The 16283-nt window shown below is 36.5% G+C and overlaps 1 protein-coding gene across 6 annotated transcripts in view; it reads left to right on the plus strand.

Moving 5' to 3' along the window:
- The first annotated feature begins 8175 nt into the window (after positions 1–8175).
- The window catches only part of LOC132306280 (pentatricopeptide repeat-containing protein At4g04790, mitochondrial-like), a 34973-nt gene continuing 26865 nt past the window's right edge, over positions 8176–16283 (plus strand). The window contains exons 1-6 of one of the 6 annotated variants that reach the window (XM_059803618.1): positions 8183–8272; positions 8387–8480; positions 8563–8701; positions 9535–9794; positions 9988–10038; positions 10398–11024. In XM_059803618.1, the coding sequence (XP_059659601.1) occupies positions 9587–9794; positions 9988–10038; positions 10398–11024 (886 nt within the window). In that variant the 5' untranslated portion in view covers positions 8183–8272; positions 8387–8480; positions 8563–8701; positions 9535–9586. Of the gene's footprint in view, positions 8273–8386; positions 8481–8562; positions 9795–9987; positions 10039–10397; positions 11025–16283 lie in introns of all 6 variants that reach the window. The other 5 variants (XM_059803620.1, XM_059803615.1, XM_059803617.1 and 2 more) reach the window with 5 other exon arrangements.

Consider the following 16283-nt stretch of genomic DNA (forward strand, 5'->3'; position numbering starts at 1 on the left):
AAAGCGGGAAAATAAGATAGATAAAGGTTCTAGAATACCTAAGCTTAAGGGGTTTAAATGCGCATTTTTCAGCGCTCATCAATTGTCATGAGTAGCTAATTCCTCTCTTAGGGCACTGATGTAAACCAATCTAATATTATGGTTTGATTATTTTAACTCTTGGATTATTTTAATACATTATGTTTCCTTGATTATATAACTAGAACAATTGAGACAACTCAATTGGTTTTCATGCTTTAATAGATTACAAATTGTTATTACCTTGTCTTAGATATAATTATTTGTTTTCTATTCTCAACTTATCTTATTGGACGGTAGGAGCCCTGTCGGATATGAGAATAGAGGTCATATAATGGTGTTGCAATGTTTTTTATAAAAGAATGTTTTCATAGTCTATGCTTAGGAAAGGTGGATTGTTTACAAAGTAGTTAGAGTAGTTAGAGTAGGTAGGTCGATAATCCACGCTAACCGCAGATAGGTTATAGTTAACTGAATTTTATAAAACATTTTTCTTTAAAACCCGAATTGAATGAATGTTATTAAGTTCAATTCATTTTAAAAACATATTTGTTAAATCCCCAGAGTTAGTATAATTAACCATAGTATGATGATTGTGGTAAAGTTAAAGCCTTAAGATTTTTCTCTCTGATTATTTAATTTACTCTAGTTTAACATTTTGCTTTAATTTTAGTTTGTTTTTAATCGTGACAATCAACAAAATTTTCAACCAGTTATCTGTAAACCAATAAAAATAAATTGAAAACTGAATATAAATCTCATCTCTCTATGGGTTCGACACCTCTCTTTATAGCACTATCCTAAACGGAATCGCACTATTGCGAGTGGTAAAATAAGACACATTAATATGTTATATATATATATATGTGTGTGTGTGCCATTATATGAGCTTAAGCCTCAGGATCAGTGGTTAGGGTGCGTATATTGCCAAGGATGTGTAGCTAGATATAGTGTAGCTGTGTACCCTGGTAGGTCTAGGCACTCATGCCCACTATATGTGCGTTTTGCATGTTGCCTACTATTCAGGTTGAGGTAACCCTAGAGTCTAGTGAGGTTCCTTTAGTGTTTACATGTATTTATGGACTATGTAGTTATTGCATGATTAGCTATAGATGTGTAGTTTCTCTGGTCTCTGTTTGGGTTATCGTAGAAAGAAATTGTTCGTGGGCCTGACCCACTATTATTTTTCAAGTGTTCGTCAGTTTCAGACATAGAGCTTGTTCATGCTGAGTAAAGACAGTCCACATCATTCTTCCGATTCTACATAGGATTCTTCTTCATGTTTTAGTTTCGGATTATATTATATTTCAGTTATTTCAGTTGGGAGATTATTAGGGGTCCACTAAATGGATTCCCTAGTTGTAATAATATCGGAGGTTTTGGATATTTCATTTGGAGGATTAATTATTTTTAATTTAAAGATTTATTATTTAGTTTTTTGTCACTTATTTTATTTATTCTTAATTCATATTGTATTATGTGTTCGATTAAATACTTTAATTGTTTAATATCCCTCGGATCTGTGCTCAGACTTAATCACCCGTGGCTCTAGAATTGAGGGGCATCACAGGGAATTGTTAAGTGTAAAACCAGTTATAAATTTAATTTAAGAGAAGAATTTTGATATGTTTGCTAATTCTAAAAATAAAAAATAAACTAAGCTCTGATAGAATAGGTATCAAGAGAAGGAGAACTTAGAGATTGACTTCACCACTAGCTTCATAACATAGTCAATTGCAATATTTTCTGGAAAAATTCATATTTATGTATATTCGAGAACCGAGTGGCCTCACACTCACTTCCAGTTCAAATAAAAGAGAGATATATGTATTAAAAAAAAATAAAAAATAAAAAGAAGCATAATTCATTTTCGATTGGTACAGCCTGTCTACCTAACTACTTAATCTACTTTGCAGTATAACCTGTCTTCCCTAGGTATGAACTACCAAACTATTCTTTCATACATTCGTCTAAGCACCATTACATGATAACTACTCCTATCGTTAAGAGAAGCCCTTAGCCGCTAATCTCCCATAATAAAAGAAGTCTGAATTCGATTAAAGTAAAATCAACTCTAAGACAAGATACAAATTTTATCAAAATCGGTTATTATCATTTAAACCCAATTGCTTAGTACTACTGAGTCAATTGCTCTTAACCATGCAACCAATATACATAATCTAGAAACGATCCCCAAAAATAAAGTAATTAACACATGTAACTTGGCTAGGGTTACATCAATGCCCTAAGTGGAAATTTAACTATTCATGAAGAAGGAAGAATTCTTCAATGATGTGCCAAACGCCATCTCTATGGACTGTCAATTCTAATCCGAACACCTTCTTTAGCCTTCAACAATGGAAAGAAGCCTTGAGCCGCCAATCTATATCTAGAACTCTAATCTTCCAAAAGCTCTCATACCCCTTGAGGTTTGGGTCAATGCCACTCAGTGGAGGGTTAGCTGTGATACCCCTCGGATCTAAGACACGGGTTGATCAGGCCCAGGCCCAAACCCGAGGGAAATATCAAACAATTAAAATATTTTAAAGTGAATACAGAATAGAAATTTAAGAATTTAAATAAAGAACCAAAAGAAATATAAAATCCTCTAAACTGAAAATATTAATAATCCAATCCTACCAAAACCTCCAAGGTTACAACTTGGGAATCCAACTAGTGGACTCCGAAATAAAACTTCAACTGAAACTGAATCACTGAAAATAAAAATTAACCAAGACTAAATCATGAAGTGAAATCCTACATTGTCGGTAGAATGAATGAGAGTCCCTGCTTAGCATGATCAAGCTTGAGACTGGAACCGTCCGTTACCTGAAAAGAATAATAAAGGAGTGGGTCAGGCCCACATGCAAGTCCTAATCCAACTGTAATACATACAATGCCCGATACGCAGATACACCCTATATACCCTCACCATAACTACGTAATCCAATAATATACATATATGTCCACACTAAGGACATTTACTGAACTATAGTAGAGGTCTCAACCTGAATAGAAGGCAACATGCGAAAACGCACCCAAAGGTGGGCATAAGTACCTAGACCTAACAGGGTACGCCTACCTACTATATCCAGCTACGCATCCACTGCATATACGCACCCTAACCAATGACTCTGAGACTCACGCTCATATCGTGGTACCATAACCATACATCTAAAGTCCATCCGAAACCATAGTATGTCATTCACTTATTCAATGAGGAGACATACAAAATACCGTCCAGATAAGCACCCAACTTATTCAGTTGAAGTGACTTAACTACAACCAATTAATCCAGGAAGTCTCTCAACCTAGTCAGTTGATTCGACTTAAACATATTAATGGATTCCATATTTTACAATCCATATTTTCCATCCGGTAGGTTAGGTTAGCGTTTTTAAGCTAAACCATCCCCTAGTATGCCACTGTCCCATACCAGTGCATACAATCGTCCATAACACATTAATGGATTCCATATTTTACAATCTATATTTTCCATCCGGTAGGTTAGGTTAGCGTTTTTAAGCCAAACCATCCGTATGCCACCGTCCCATACCGGTGCATACAATCCTCCATAATCATACATATTATAACATATAAACAATTATTAAGTGATTTACAGTCCAAACCCTCATCCAAGTAATTGCAGAAGAACAGTTTATATTCTAGCAATTTAAATCCGAGCAAAAATTCAGGTAATTGCAGAAAAGATTAAATCTGTCAACCATTTATATCCAGAGCATGTATATAACACATTTATTAAATAGATGACCCTAATATGCATTTAGAATCAACATATAAGCTCATGTTAATCTACTGGATTCACAAAGTTTAGCCTAAGCAACTAAGTCTTCTTCCATCCGTTAATCGTATACAATGTGCATAATTTTTCTACAATTTGTTCCGTTAATTCAGAGGCAAGCTTTGATCAATCAAGGATCCTATTAGCACTTAAAATTAGCTTCTTAGTCACACTGAAAAGTCCAAGAATTTTTAGACATAGTTCAGACACTCAAAACTCCAAACAGCTTGATAAATTCAACTTCAGAACAAAGTTTGAGAGAGAGCCTGCTCTACTTTTGAAAGAGCAGGCTCTTGGAATTCCTAGAGCCTCCTCTTAGGAGGGTAGAGCCGAATCTACCTCTCCTAGAGCCAGCTCTTCAATGGGGGAGCCGACTCTATGCATTCCAGAGCTTTACCTCTCCTAGAGCCGGCTCTTCAATGGGGGAGCCGGCTCTATGCATTCCAGAGCCGGCTCTTTCCTCCTCCTCGAGCCTCCTTCAACCTCTGTTGCTCCTGCGACTTTCTGCAGTAATTTCGCCCATTCCCAACCTGTATAGTTGGTTATAAACTGACCCTAAGAGTCCCATCTAAGTCCAGAATAAATCCTAAGATGTGTTTTATAGCAGTTAAATACAAAAATAGATGCTACAGATTCTTTAGATTTTTCATGCTTCAAGAAACAAATAAATCACAGACACGCACAAACTGTAACTGAACAAATTTTCACACATACAGAACATTGATATAACATCTATTATACCTAAGAAACTCAGTTAAAAGTTTAATTAAATCCTAGAGGCTATCTAGGTGCACAGAACACATGCAAAGGGAAGAAGAAAGAAAAGAACTTGCCTGTTCAAACTTTGCTTGTTCCGGCAATACAAACCACTGTCAAGCCTCCTCTGCTTCTAGTTAGTCCACCACCATACCTCCTTGGTCCTCTCTATTCCTCCCTTGACGGACCCTACAATGCTCTTTTCTTACAAAACCCCTCTCTATTTCACTCTGTAAATTTGAGACGTAAATAGAATTCTCGTATTCCCAAAACCCTATATCCACACACTGTTTTATATATATAGAGACGTAAAATAAATCCCGATTCCCTGTAGGTGTAGAGATAGAGCCCTAATCCTAATCCTTGTTGGCCCATAACAAAACCTACGTCTTAAACAGTGTCGGCTACATACGAACTCCATTATATAGTTAACACTATAACCTAATGTAATAAATAAAACCTTAAACTTAATCCAATTAAAATAACCCACGAAATTGAAATAAGTAAACAAAAATAATTAACTAACATAATCCATCAATTAAAATAAAAGAATTAAGTAAAACAAAATCAAATTTAAATAACCATAAAATAAACACACAATTAAAATAACCAATTAAATAAAATAACACACAATTAAACAATTAAATGAAGGATTAAACAATTAAATAAATGCCAGGACTATCCTTTTAAAATTAGGGGTATTACATTAACGCACTAGTTTGCACTCACACCCCTGAGGTTTCAAAAGTCATATTTACCCCTGAACTTGTTAATTGACAAAAATAACCCTAATCAATATTTTGCATTCCCCTCACCCACCACCGCCACACCCATACACCGCTGTAACCCACGCAAACTACAACCTTCACAACCCATGCACATTACAATTGCCGCACATCACAATAACCACCGCACACACCCACCACCACAATCACAATACCCGCCGCCACACACACACTGCATTTGGGTCAAACCCATACACCCCACCACAATCACCGCCATACCCACACACCCATACACTGCCCAAGCAAGTTGTTGAACCATAGAGATCGATTTTAACCCTACCCTCGCGAAATTACCGGTGGCGAAGAGAAGATCTATGTTCGCCGCTGCAATTGTTGAAACTGGTGGCATCACTGAGTAAATCTTTGTTCGCCACTGCAATCATCGATCATGCCTCTAATTCGTAGAGGGCTTTTGCCTCTAATTCATGAGCGGTGGTGGCTTTTGCCTCTGATCTTGTCGCTTCTGATCGATGGCAATGGTGGTGGTTGCTTCTGATTGTTGGTGGTGGCGGCAGTGGTATGGTGGGTTTCTCATGAAGGGGCGGCGATGGTGGTGGGTGGTGTTAGGACAGAGAGGGTATGGGAGGATGGAGATAAAGATAGAGAGGGTATATGTTGTGGGTATCAGGTGGTGTATGTAATAGTGGGGTTAAAGAGAGAATGTAAAATGAAGGGAATTTTGGTCCTTTAAAATTTAGTTTATAGGGTTATATTAGTAATTTACCCTTTTTAAGTATTTGTTGACTAAGTCAAGGGTTAAAATGGTCATTTTCTAGGGTAGAGGGGGGTCTTTATGTAAACGTTTGAAACCTCAGCGGGTGTCAATGTAAACTAATGCGTTGACTATCTGTTGAGTGGCGTTGACCCAAACCTCAGGGAGTGTGAGTGCAATTTACCCAAAAATCTTAAACTCTATCCATTACTCCTAATAATTATATACACAAAATTGTTCTTCTAATTTTATTTTTGATCATTTTTAATTTATTTTTCGTCTCAATTAAATATCCTTTTCAAAAATTTAACTTTTTAAGAGGATGAATTTTAATATATATATATATATATATATATATATATATATATATATATATTTGTATTGGTAGTGAATGAATTACCAAATATGTCCATATTGGGTCCACAAGAAATGATGGTTTACTTTTTATAAGTTTAATGTAAGAAGGTAAAATTGATAATGTTACAAAAAGGAGTACTTTAACTTTTTAAATGGGAGACAGCCAAAAATGGACATTTAATTTGAGACGGAGGGAATATATTATTTTTTCTCTCTTCAAAATAAAACCCAAATCCATTAGTTTTAACCCAATTCTAGAAAACGCTAAATCTTGTTCTCTTCATTTTCCTACAGGGATTTAGAACCAAGACATCTCTGCGATGTAATCTCATATGAGGGATACTTATGAGCATATGCGTTATGTCAGTAAACACTAGGGGTGCACAGGTCCAGTTTGGTCCAGTTTTGAGGATTTTTGAACCCAAACCGCTCCCTATGGTTCCAGAAAATCTGAAATCGAATAAGACCATTTGAGCAATAGAACAAACCAGCCCAAATCATGAAAAAAGGTTTGATTCGGTTTGTTTCCATAGTTCTAGTTGAATTTTATTTTCTAATTTTTTTTCCTTGAATTGTCTATATAACAAAAATATAAATAAAAGCATTTAGATTCCCAATTCCAAGATTAAAATATAAAGAGAAAAAAATGAGGGGAAAGTGGGTGAAATAGATCCAAAAACTAAACCCTAGAAATTAAAATAAGGTTGAATCTTGCTGAAACTGAAAAGGATGACAAATTCGTGGTTGAAAACTAAGAAACTTGATTCATTGTCGTTGTTGGTTGTGCTTGAGGTGCAAACACGCCGTGAAACTCAAAGATATGTGAACTGAAAGTAAGAGAGTAGGGGAGAGAGTGTGAGAAAGATGATGTTACTGACGGCAACGATAAAAGATCAACGACGATGACCTAACTTTGAAGATTGCTTGAAAAGGGTTCATAAACAACTGGATCCCGTGGCGATTAGAACTAAGAAGTGAATAAGGTTGTGTGAGTACAGAAAAAAAAAAATGATATAGTGGAGGAATGTGGGCACCCACCCAAAAATTAAAACATTGGGAGAAGCAAAAGCAAATAAAAAAATATCAGATGATGATGAATGTTGGCTCCCGTTTGATCTTTGTGCCGAAATCTCTTACAAAATAAAGAATAATATATAGGTGTGTGTGTATGTATATATATATATATATATATATATATATATATAATATAACATATATTTATATACATATTATAACGGTTCGGTCTGAGTCAGTCTGGTCCTGTAGGACCTTAATCTGGGACTGAATAAAAAATTCACGATTCCATTATTTTGAAACTATGACCGGACCAAACCGCTATAAAACCGGCCCAGACCACCCGATTCGGTCCGGTCTGATCTGGTTTGACTTTTCGGGTTGATAGTTTTTTTGCACACCCCTAGTAAATGCAATTTGATTATTGAGTGACTAGATGAAGGTAGCATTTTTGTGACCTAACCCTTTGTCTAGAGATTGCAGCAGACAATGATTGGACCCGAATTTGGGTTGGGGTCGGACCTGGGTTGGCCCCATCCAATTTGGCACTCCAAAGGACTTTTGTCCATTGTGAATTAGTAATATATTAATGGACTGAAAAGCTTCTCACAAGATGTGTATTTGCTGTTCAGCCCTGCTAGCCCGGTTGTGAGAGGTTGGTTGTGAAATCAGGGCCGGTTCTGGCCCAAGGCGGTTGCCTTGGGCCTTTGATTTTTGAGGGCTTCAAATTTTGAGTCCCATGTGATGGGAAAAAAAACAAACAAAAAAAAAAAAAACATAGGACGCAGCCTCCGCTATCGCCTCCGGCTCAGGTGACACCGTGACGAGGTATGTTCACTCTCTCTCCCTCTCTCTCTCTCTCTCTCTCTCTCTTCTCTCTCCTTTTGTATGAATCGATCTTTTTGTTTTCCTCTCCCTAAGTCCACTCTGGTCTCACAACAGCAGCAACCATACCCCTTTTCGTCATAATTTTTTGCATTTTCACATTCAATCCTACGAAAATTAAGGATCCCTTCTAATGGGTTGAGGACCTGAGGTAATAATTGACTTTTTCGATCTCAAAATTATGCTCATACTTAAAAGTGCCATATTAAGGGTTTTTTTTTTTTTTTTTGAAGATACATGCGACCATTATTGATGTTATTTGAAGTTGGCTCAGCTAGAATTTCAGTTAATAATACTGTCAAAGGCTCAAAGCACTTGCCATCAGAATGTACAAACACATGGAAATCAAGAGCAGGCTTTAACAAAACAAAAGTTAAGCTCCATTGAAAACTTCAGCAAGGAGATCATTCGACCAAATTGCTTGATTTTAGATTTTTTTAATATTATATTTATTGTTTGATCGGCAATGCTTAGTTATTATTGTTTCCGTATGATTCTCCATCCATTTTATGTTAATTGTTATCTTCTTTCACATGCTAGCAGGACACTCTTCTTAGGATCTCGCGAGGTTATTTGCCTTGAACATTTACTTTGATATAAAATTGAATTTGGATTTTTGTGACTAAGTTGTGTTGAATAGTTTCTTTTAATTTTTTTGATGTAAACTAGATCGTGCTCTTTTTAAAGCACCAAGACCGGGTTTTCTTTTGTGTGTTTTCAACATTAATATATTTTATGTTCTTATCATCTCATATTAATGAAAATTCCGCATTCTTGTAAATTTTTTGTGCCTGTGAAAATTTTGCACTCTTTAATTGATAGATTTATTGTTATTAGTTATGTGTCTTATGCACTTTGCATAGGCGCACAATTATTTATTGGTGGTTATAGATTTATAGTTATTAGTTAGTTGTCTTATGCAAATTGCACAAGTGCACTGTGCACAATTATTTATTGGTGGTGATAACAATATATAGTTATTAGTTAGTCGTCTTAAGCGCAGTGCACAGACACACAATTATTTATTAGTTAGATGCCCACTGTATAGACGCACAATTATTTATTGATGGTGATAAATTTATAGTTATTAGTTAGTTGTCTTATGCATAATGTACAAGCGCATAATTATATTAGCTATAGAATTTGAAAACATCTAGTGAAAATTCCGCACTCTTATAATTTTTTTTTTTTTGCGCGTGTGAAAGTTGCCTAGGGCCTCTCAAAATATTTGAAATCTCAGGGCCGGCCCTGTGTGAAATGCCTGCCTCCAAAGCTAAAAAGCTAAGTTCGCTGTTCCGTTCCGCCATTAAAACCACCTCCAGAGTCGACGACAGAACCCTAAAACAGTTCGTCTCATCCATCGATTCGTCTCCTGCCACTCAACGTTCCATTAAGATTAGGTTACCGCATAATAAGCCACTGTCTCCATCCAACAACTTCGATGCAGCACCGTCACGTCGTCATGGTACGCATCTTCTTCTTCTTCGTCTCCTTCTCTGAATGCTTACGTTTGGTTCTCGAGAAAATTAAGGGAAAAGAATTCAAATTTCTAAATAAGAAACTTTTTATTTTTTATTTTTATAATGATTTATGCCTAAACCAGAAATGTTTGATTAATTTCATCTTCTTTATCTCACATCACTTCATTGTCACAACAGCAGAGCATTCAGCGAAGCAACTATCAAGGGAGATATCTGCCTTATTATGTGGTATGTGTTTGAAAAAAAGAAAAACAGAATTGAAAATTTAAATCTTAAACCAAGTATTTCGACCACATGCTTCCCCTTTTTCCTTTTGCTTCTTTGTTAATAATTGGGGAAAAAAAAAATTGTAATTGTTTTCTTTTCTTCGCTGTTATTATTTTGGAGGAATGGTTAGACTCAAGAGAGTGTAGAAAGTTAATGTATTGCTGTTATGGTCAAGTTGTTATTAGTTTGAATACTAAGAATAGAAAGGCCTACAATTTCCACCAGGTCATAAGTCTTGTCCTATATGGGCCTCACTTACATTTTTTTGTTTTTTTTTTCCTTTTGAAATCTTGTTCTCTTAAGGTTATTCTCATTTGCAGGTGGTAAAGATTCGGATTTGGTTAGTTCACCTGATTCACAAGTGAGCAATTCTCTAGAAAAAGTTCTAGACATACCATGGTTCTCAAGCTTGTCACACAACAACATCTCACTCCAACGGAAAGAAATATCACGTGAAAGAAAGCAAAAGTGGGTTTTTAAGAGTTCACAAACTCATCGTTTTGGGCGGTTGGTTAGAATGTGTGCAGAAAAACTGGGTACAGATGCTACCATTCAGGTATTTGGTAAATTAGGACGAGAAACAGGTATTAAAGAATACAATGCATTAATAGGACTTTGCGTAGAGAAGGCTAAGAGAAGTAAGGACGAAGAAGTTTCATTACAACAGGCTTACAAGGCTTTTCAGCTGTTTAAGTCAATGAGGGAACAGGGATTTCCGCTTGAAGAAGAAACTTATGGTCCCTTCCTTGTGTATTTGATTGACATGTGCATGGTAGAAGAATTCCAATTTTTTTGTGGAGTAATCAGAGATGAGAATCCTAATTCACTTTCGAGATTAGCTTACTACGAGATGATGCTTTGGATTAGAGTTGATAACGAAGACAAAATTCAAGAGCTATGCAATTATATTCCCGCTACTGCTGATGGTGGCAAACCCAACATTCGAGGTATATTGTTTTGCATGCATATTTGTTTGGCTGGTATCTTGTACGAGGTACCATGACATCTTTCTTTTAACGTAGTGTTGAAATTCACTGGCTAGAGTAGGTTTTACTGGAACAAGATAAAGGTTGTCAATCAATTGTTTGTATAGGTTTTACTAGAGTAATTTTTTTTGGAGTCTTTTTTGATTAATGATAAAGGTTTCATACATACTTTCAATTACACAACTTAACCGTGTGTAAGGATGATGCCGGCAGAATTTCAAATTTCTGCAAGAGAATTTTTGTTTTCCAGAAACTTTCCATATTTTGAAAGTTTCGTTATTTTGAACAGTTTTCTTATTTTCATCAGCTTTCCTTTTTGAGTAGTTTTCTGATTTTCAGCCTATTTCCTGTTTTGGTTTTATTTTATATTTGGTAGTTAGCTAATATAAGGCTACGATTGGTGAGGAAGAAATTCTATATATCAAGCCTTGTAATTTCTAGGGTTCAATCAATTTTTTTTTTGAAGAGATTATTCTTATTTTTACAGCAAATAAAATTTGCTTTGCAATTTCTCCTTTTCTCTTGCATCGTTCTTTTATTTCGTTTTAAAATTGCTGTGAAAGACAATTTGATTGTCTCCTCTTGGTAAGCCGGCATCAGTTTGGTATCAAAGCTTTGGTTCAGCTTTCCGACTGCTCAATCATGCCTCCACGACAACTACCGAGAGGAGGAAATCGTAGGTTGCAGAATTTGGCTGAACCCTTACCCAAACAACATGAAAGCGAGATAGAGTTTTTGCGGAGACAAGTTGAGTTGTTGACTCAACTATTGGGTCAACTTGTTGTCAACACGTTGGTTGTTGACAATGTTTTGGTGGATGATGATGTGTCAGACACTGAGACTATTGCCAAAAATTTATTCTATTTTTCGCGTCGCCATAAATCACTCGATGGGCGGACTGATCGTTGTTGGCCAACAAATATCAATTTTCAGATTTCAGATTTTTATGAAGAGGATTTTTTGAATCCTTTTTGCAGCAATACAACACCTAAACCAACACCTATTCTACTTGATGAAAGTCGTTTGGATGGTGAGTTTATGGAGGAAATTCCTGAATTGGTAGAAAATTTTGGTGGAGAAGAAAAACAACTTTTGATCGAGGAAGATGATGCAACCCTAATGGTCAAGCCAAAATATGATGAGTCCTGCATTTCGTCCGTGAGATTTTCGATTCTGGTGAACGGGTCTCCAACTGGTTTCTCTGCTAACCCTTGGGGCTTTAGACAGGGGGATCCTCTTTCTCCGTTTTTCTTTATCATTATTATGGAGGCTCTCAACATTGATGAGGAGGGCTGTGAATTTGGGCTTCATCAAGGTTTTAGAGCGGGTAGAGATGCAGCTTACTAGATGGAGATTTCTTATTTGTTGTTTGCGGATGATACTTTGGTCTTTTGTGATGCTGATGTGTCCCAGCTGAGATATTTGAAGTTTGTACTAGTTTGCTTTCAGGAAGTCTTTGGTCTAAAAGTTAGTTTGGGCAAGAGCGCTTCAAATATTTGAGGTGTGTACTAGTTTGCATTCAGGAAGTCTCTGGTCTGAAAGTTAGCGTGGGCAAGAGCGCTCTTGTCCCTGTGGGGGAGGTTCAGGATATTGCCTCTCTTGCCGTGGTTCTTGGGTGCGGGGTCAGTTCTTTCCCTATTTCATATTTGGGGTTGCCTTTGGGCTCTTCTTCGAGGAGAGTGGGGGCCTGGGATCCCGTGATTAAACGGTTTGAGAGAAGACTTGTTGGGTCAAAGAAGCTATCTATCGAAGGGTGGAAAGGTCACTCTTATGAAGAGCACGTTGTCCAGTCCCCCCACATACTTCTCTCTTTTCCATATTCCGGCTTCCATGGTTGATAGGATTGAAAGACTTCAGTGGAGTTTCCTTTGGGGTGGTTTGGGGGAGGAGTTTAAGTTTCATCTCGTTTGTTGGGAGCGGGTGTGTAGACCTATTCAATTGGGCGGATTGGGCATTAGGAGGTTGATCCCTTTTAATAGGGCTCTCTTAGGGAAGTGGTTGCGGAGATTCGAAGGTGAGCGTCATTGATTATGGAGGAGGGTTATTTCGTGCCGATTTGGGGAGGAGAGAGGTGGTTGGTCCTCTCATGTGATTAGATCAGCTGGATGTGTTGGTGTTTGGAAGTTCATTCGGAAGGGTTGGGATGAATTTTCTAAAACGATTTGGACTTCGAGACGGTAGAGGCATTCGGTTTTGGGAGGAATTATGGAGTAGTGATTGTCCGTTGGCCTGTTCTTTTCCCATGCTTTTTAGGATTGCCGTTGATAGACACACCTTGGTTGCGGACCATTCTCGGCTTGATAAGAGAAGGATTACTTGGGATGTGCGGTTTCAGCAACATTTTTAAGACGGGGAGTTAGGCCTGTCAATGGATCGGATTTGGATGGGATCGATCAAATCCATATCCGATTTGTTAAGCAAACATATTATTGGATTCAGATCACTAACGGGTTCTTGGACTGAATATCCCAATCCATATCCTATTAAGCTTGGCACTCGGATCGAATCGGATTCGAATTCGAATTTAAATCATATTTACTAACATATATAATTATAAAGTTAGATGAAGTGGAGAATTACTAATATACAGAATGCTACATAATATAACTATGCAACCAAATAAATATAATGATAAATAATTAATATATATAAATTTAGTAATATATAACTAATATATATAACATTGATGTGAACACCACACTATTAGTATGTATATTAAGAGATTTATTAGCATGTGGATGAGAACACCACACTCGTGTATATATATCATTATGATTTTTTTTTTTTTTAATCGAGTTACCTCTAATACAATTCTAATAGGAGTATTGATATAAATATGTAAAATTATTGATAAATAATTATATATATAATTATTTATATATATAATTTTAATCGGATCGGATCAGCATAATCCATATTCGATTTGTTAAGCTAACGGATTATCGGATTCGGATCATAATCGGGTTATCGGATTTTTTATTCAATCCATATCCGACTAATCGAATCGGATCGGGATCAGAATCCGCTCCATTGACAGGTCTACTAAGAGTTGGATGACGTTTTCGGTTTTCTGGATCTCTTGTATAGACAGAAGCTAGATGGTAGAGGCCCAGACTCCCTTATTTGGGTGCCCTCTCCTCGGGGGAGATTTGAGGTCCGTTCTTTGTTCTATTGCTTTTCGGACTTATCAGGCGCTGGTTTTCCTTGGAAGGTTTGGCGCTCGAAGGCTCCTCTTAAAGTGGCCTTTTTGTTTGGACTGTAGTTTGGGCCGTGGCATGTTGACGCTTGATAACCTGAGGAGGAGGAGAGAGGTTACTGTTAATTGGTGTTGCATGTGTATGAGGGATAGAGATTTTGTGGATCACCTTCTTTGCATTGTCCTATGGCTCATGACTATTGGAGTCTTATATTTGGCTTGTTTGGTGTCCAGTGGGTTATGCCTCGGTCTCTGAGGAGATTGATTGATGCTTGGAAAGGTTGTTTTGTGTGATCCCATGCCCATGATTTTTGGAAGGTGGCTCCCTTTTGTGTTTGGTGGTGCATTTGGAAGGAACGAAATAGAAGATCTTTTGAGGGGAAGGAATCTTCCATCGGGGCTTTGAATTTTTTTATTATTATTATTATTTTTTTTGTTGGGTGATGGGGTGTAAATCTATAGAGGAGATTGTTGATTTTTTGGGTTCTTTGGGTCCATAGGACCTTCTTCTTGGGCTTTCGCCTTTGTGTAGCTTGCAGGATGCGTTCCCATTTTGAATGCTTTCTAATACATTTTTACTTACAAAAAAAAATAAAAAAAAATCCGATTCCTTTACGTTAAGCCGATATGGATCTGAGTTCATTACACCGCACCCGCGACAGCTAACCATGATAAACACATACAAACACATATTCACGCACACATCCACACATGCACAAATATTCACACACACAGGCACACATACACAAATATACACAAACACATGCATACATACGCAATATACATGAACACATGCGCGAACACATAGACACTCATGTAGGCATATACAAACATATCTGCAACCATATATATATACACATATAAACCTATATTCTATGAAATTGAAGTTTTCAATTCAATTCCAATTATGTTAACCCAAAGCACCCTGAGAACAATTGTAGGAAGAAAAAATGAAATTTCAATTTCTGTAAGCTTTAATCAACGATCAACAATGAGCCCCTATATTTTTGCTCTACTTATGGGATACACTGACACGACACGTCCTCGATGAGGTTTGAATGTTTTATGTTATTTGCCGATCACATTGTTTTGATTAATGAGATTAGAATAGGAATAAAATATAAAAATAGAGGTTTAGATAAAAGTTCTAGAATAAATAGGGTTCAGATGAATAAGTCTAAACCAAATATTCGGAACCTAAAATTAGCAAAACTACGAATATAATTAAAGTGAGTGTATAGTAATGATCAATAATCAAGGGAAACCAGAAAATGATTTATTAACTAGGCTCAAACTATTCAAAGAGAGGGAGGGACTAGAGATGTTGCTCACATATTTTAAAGTTGGTTGGTTCAGTGAAGTACTGTATTTACCATACAACGTCAATTTTACATCTTAATTTGTAAGGTAAATTATATGAAACAACTATTATACACGATCATACTTTACGGGATGGTCTAAAATTATAGTCGGCTGGTTTCGGCTTCCTGTGTATTTTTTTGGGTGCGCTCCCCTATTGAGCGCATTGTAATGAAATCTTACTATTGAAAAAAAAAAAAAAAAAAAAAATATTATGGGATAGACTGTTGGGAAGTTATAAAACATACACTTCAAATTTGGTGTTGGCAGAAATTAGAGATAGATTTATGGCAAGACAAGAATAGAAATGGCAATATTTGTGTGAGGACGAAGTACCACCCATTTGGTATAAAATCGGAGAAAATTGACTAAGATGGTTTGATCATGTGTGACGAAGACCAATACTTGCACCAAATTAAGATACTGTCAAGGAAAATAAAGGGCAAATAAAAGTGGTTGAGATAATAAGGAAAGATTTTATAATGTGATTAACTAAAGTTATGGCTTTAAAAAGAGTAGAAAGGCAAACTTAATTCATGTAGCCACACCAAATCAGGAGGACAAGATTTCATTAAACAATGATCCTTTGTTGTGGATTATGCTAGTTGCTCGACTGAAAATTAGAAGTGTTAAAAAATACTCTCCTTAGGTTAGGATATGACTAA

The sequence above is a fragment of the Cornus florida genome, unplaced genomic scaffold, assembly GCF_030987335.1.
Source record: "Cornus florida cultivar Cherokee Brave unplaced genomic scaffold, ASM3098733v1 CherokeeBrave_3.0.0_Hap2_Chr05, whole genome shotgun sequence".
Lineage (NCBI taxonomy): Eukaryota > Viridiplantae > Streptophyta > Magnoliopsida > Cornales > Cornaceae > Cornus > Cornus florida.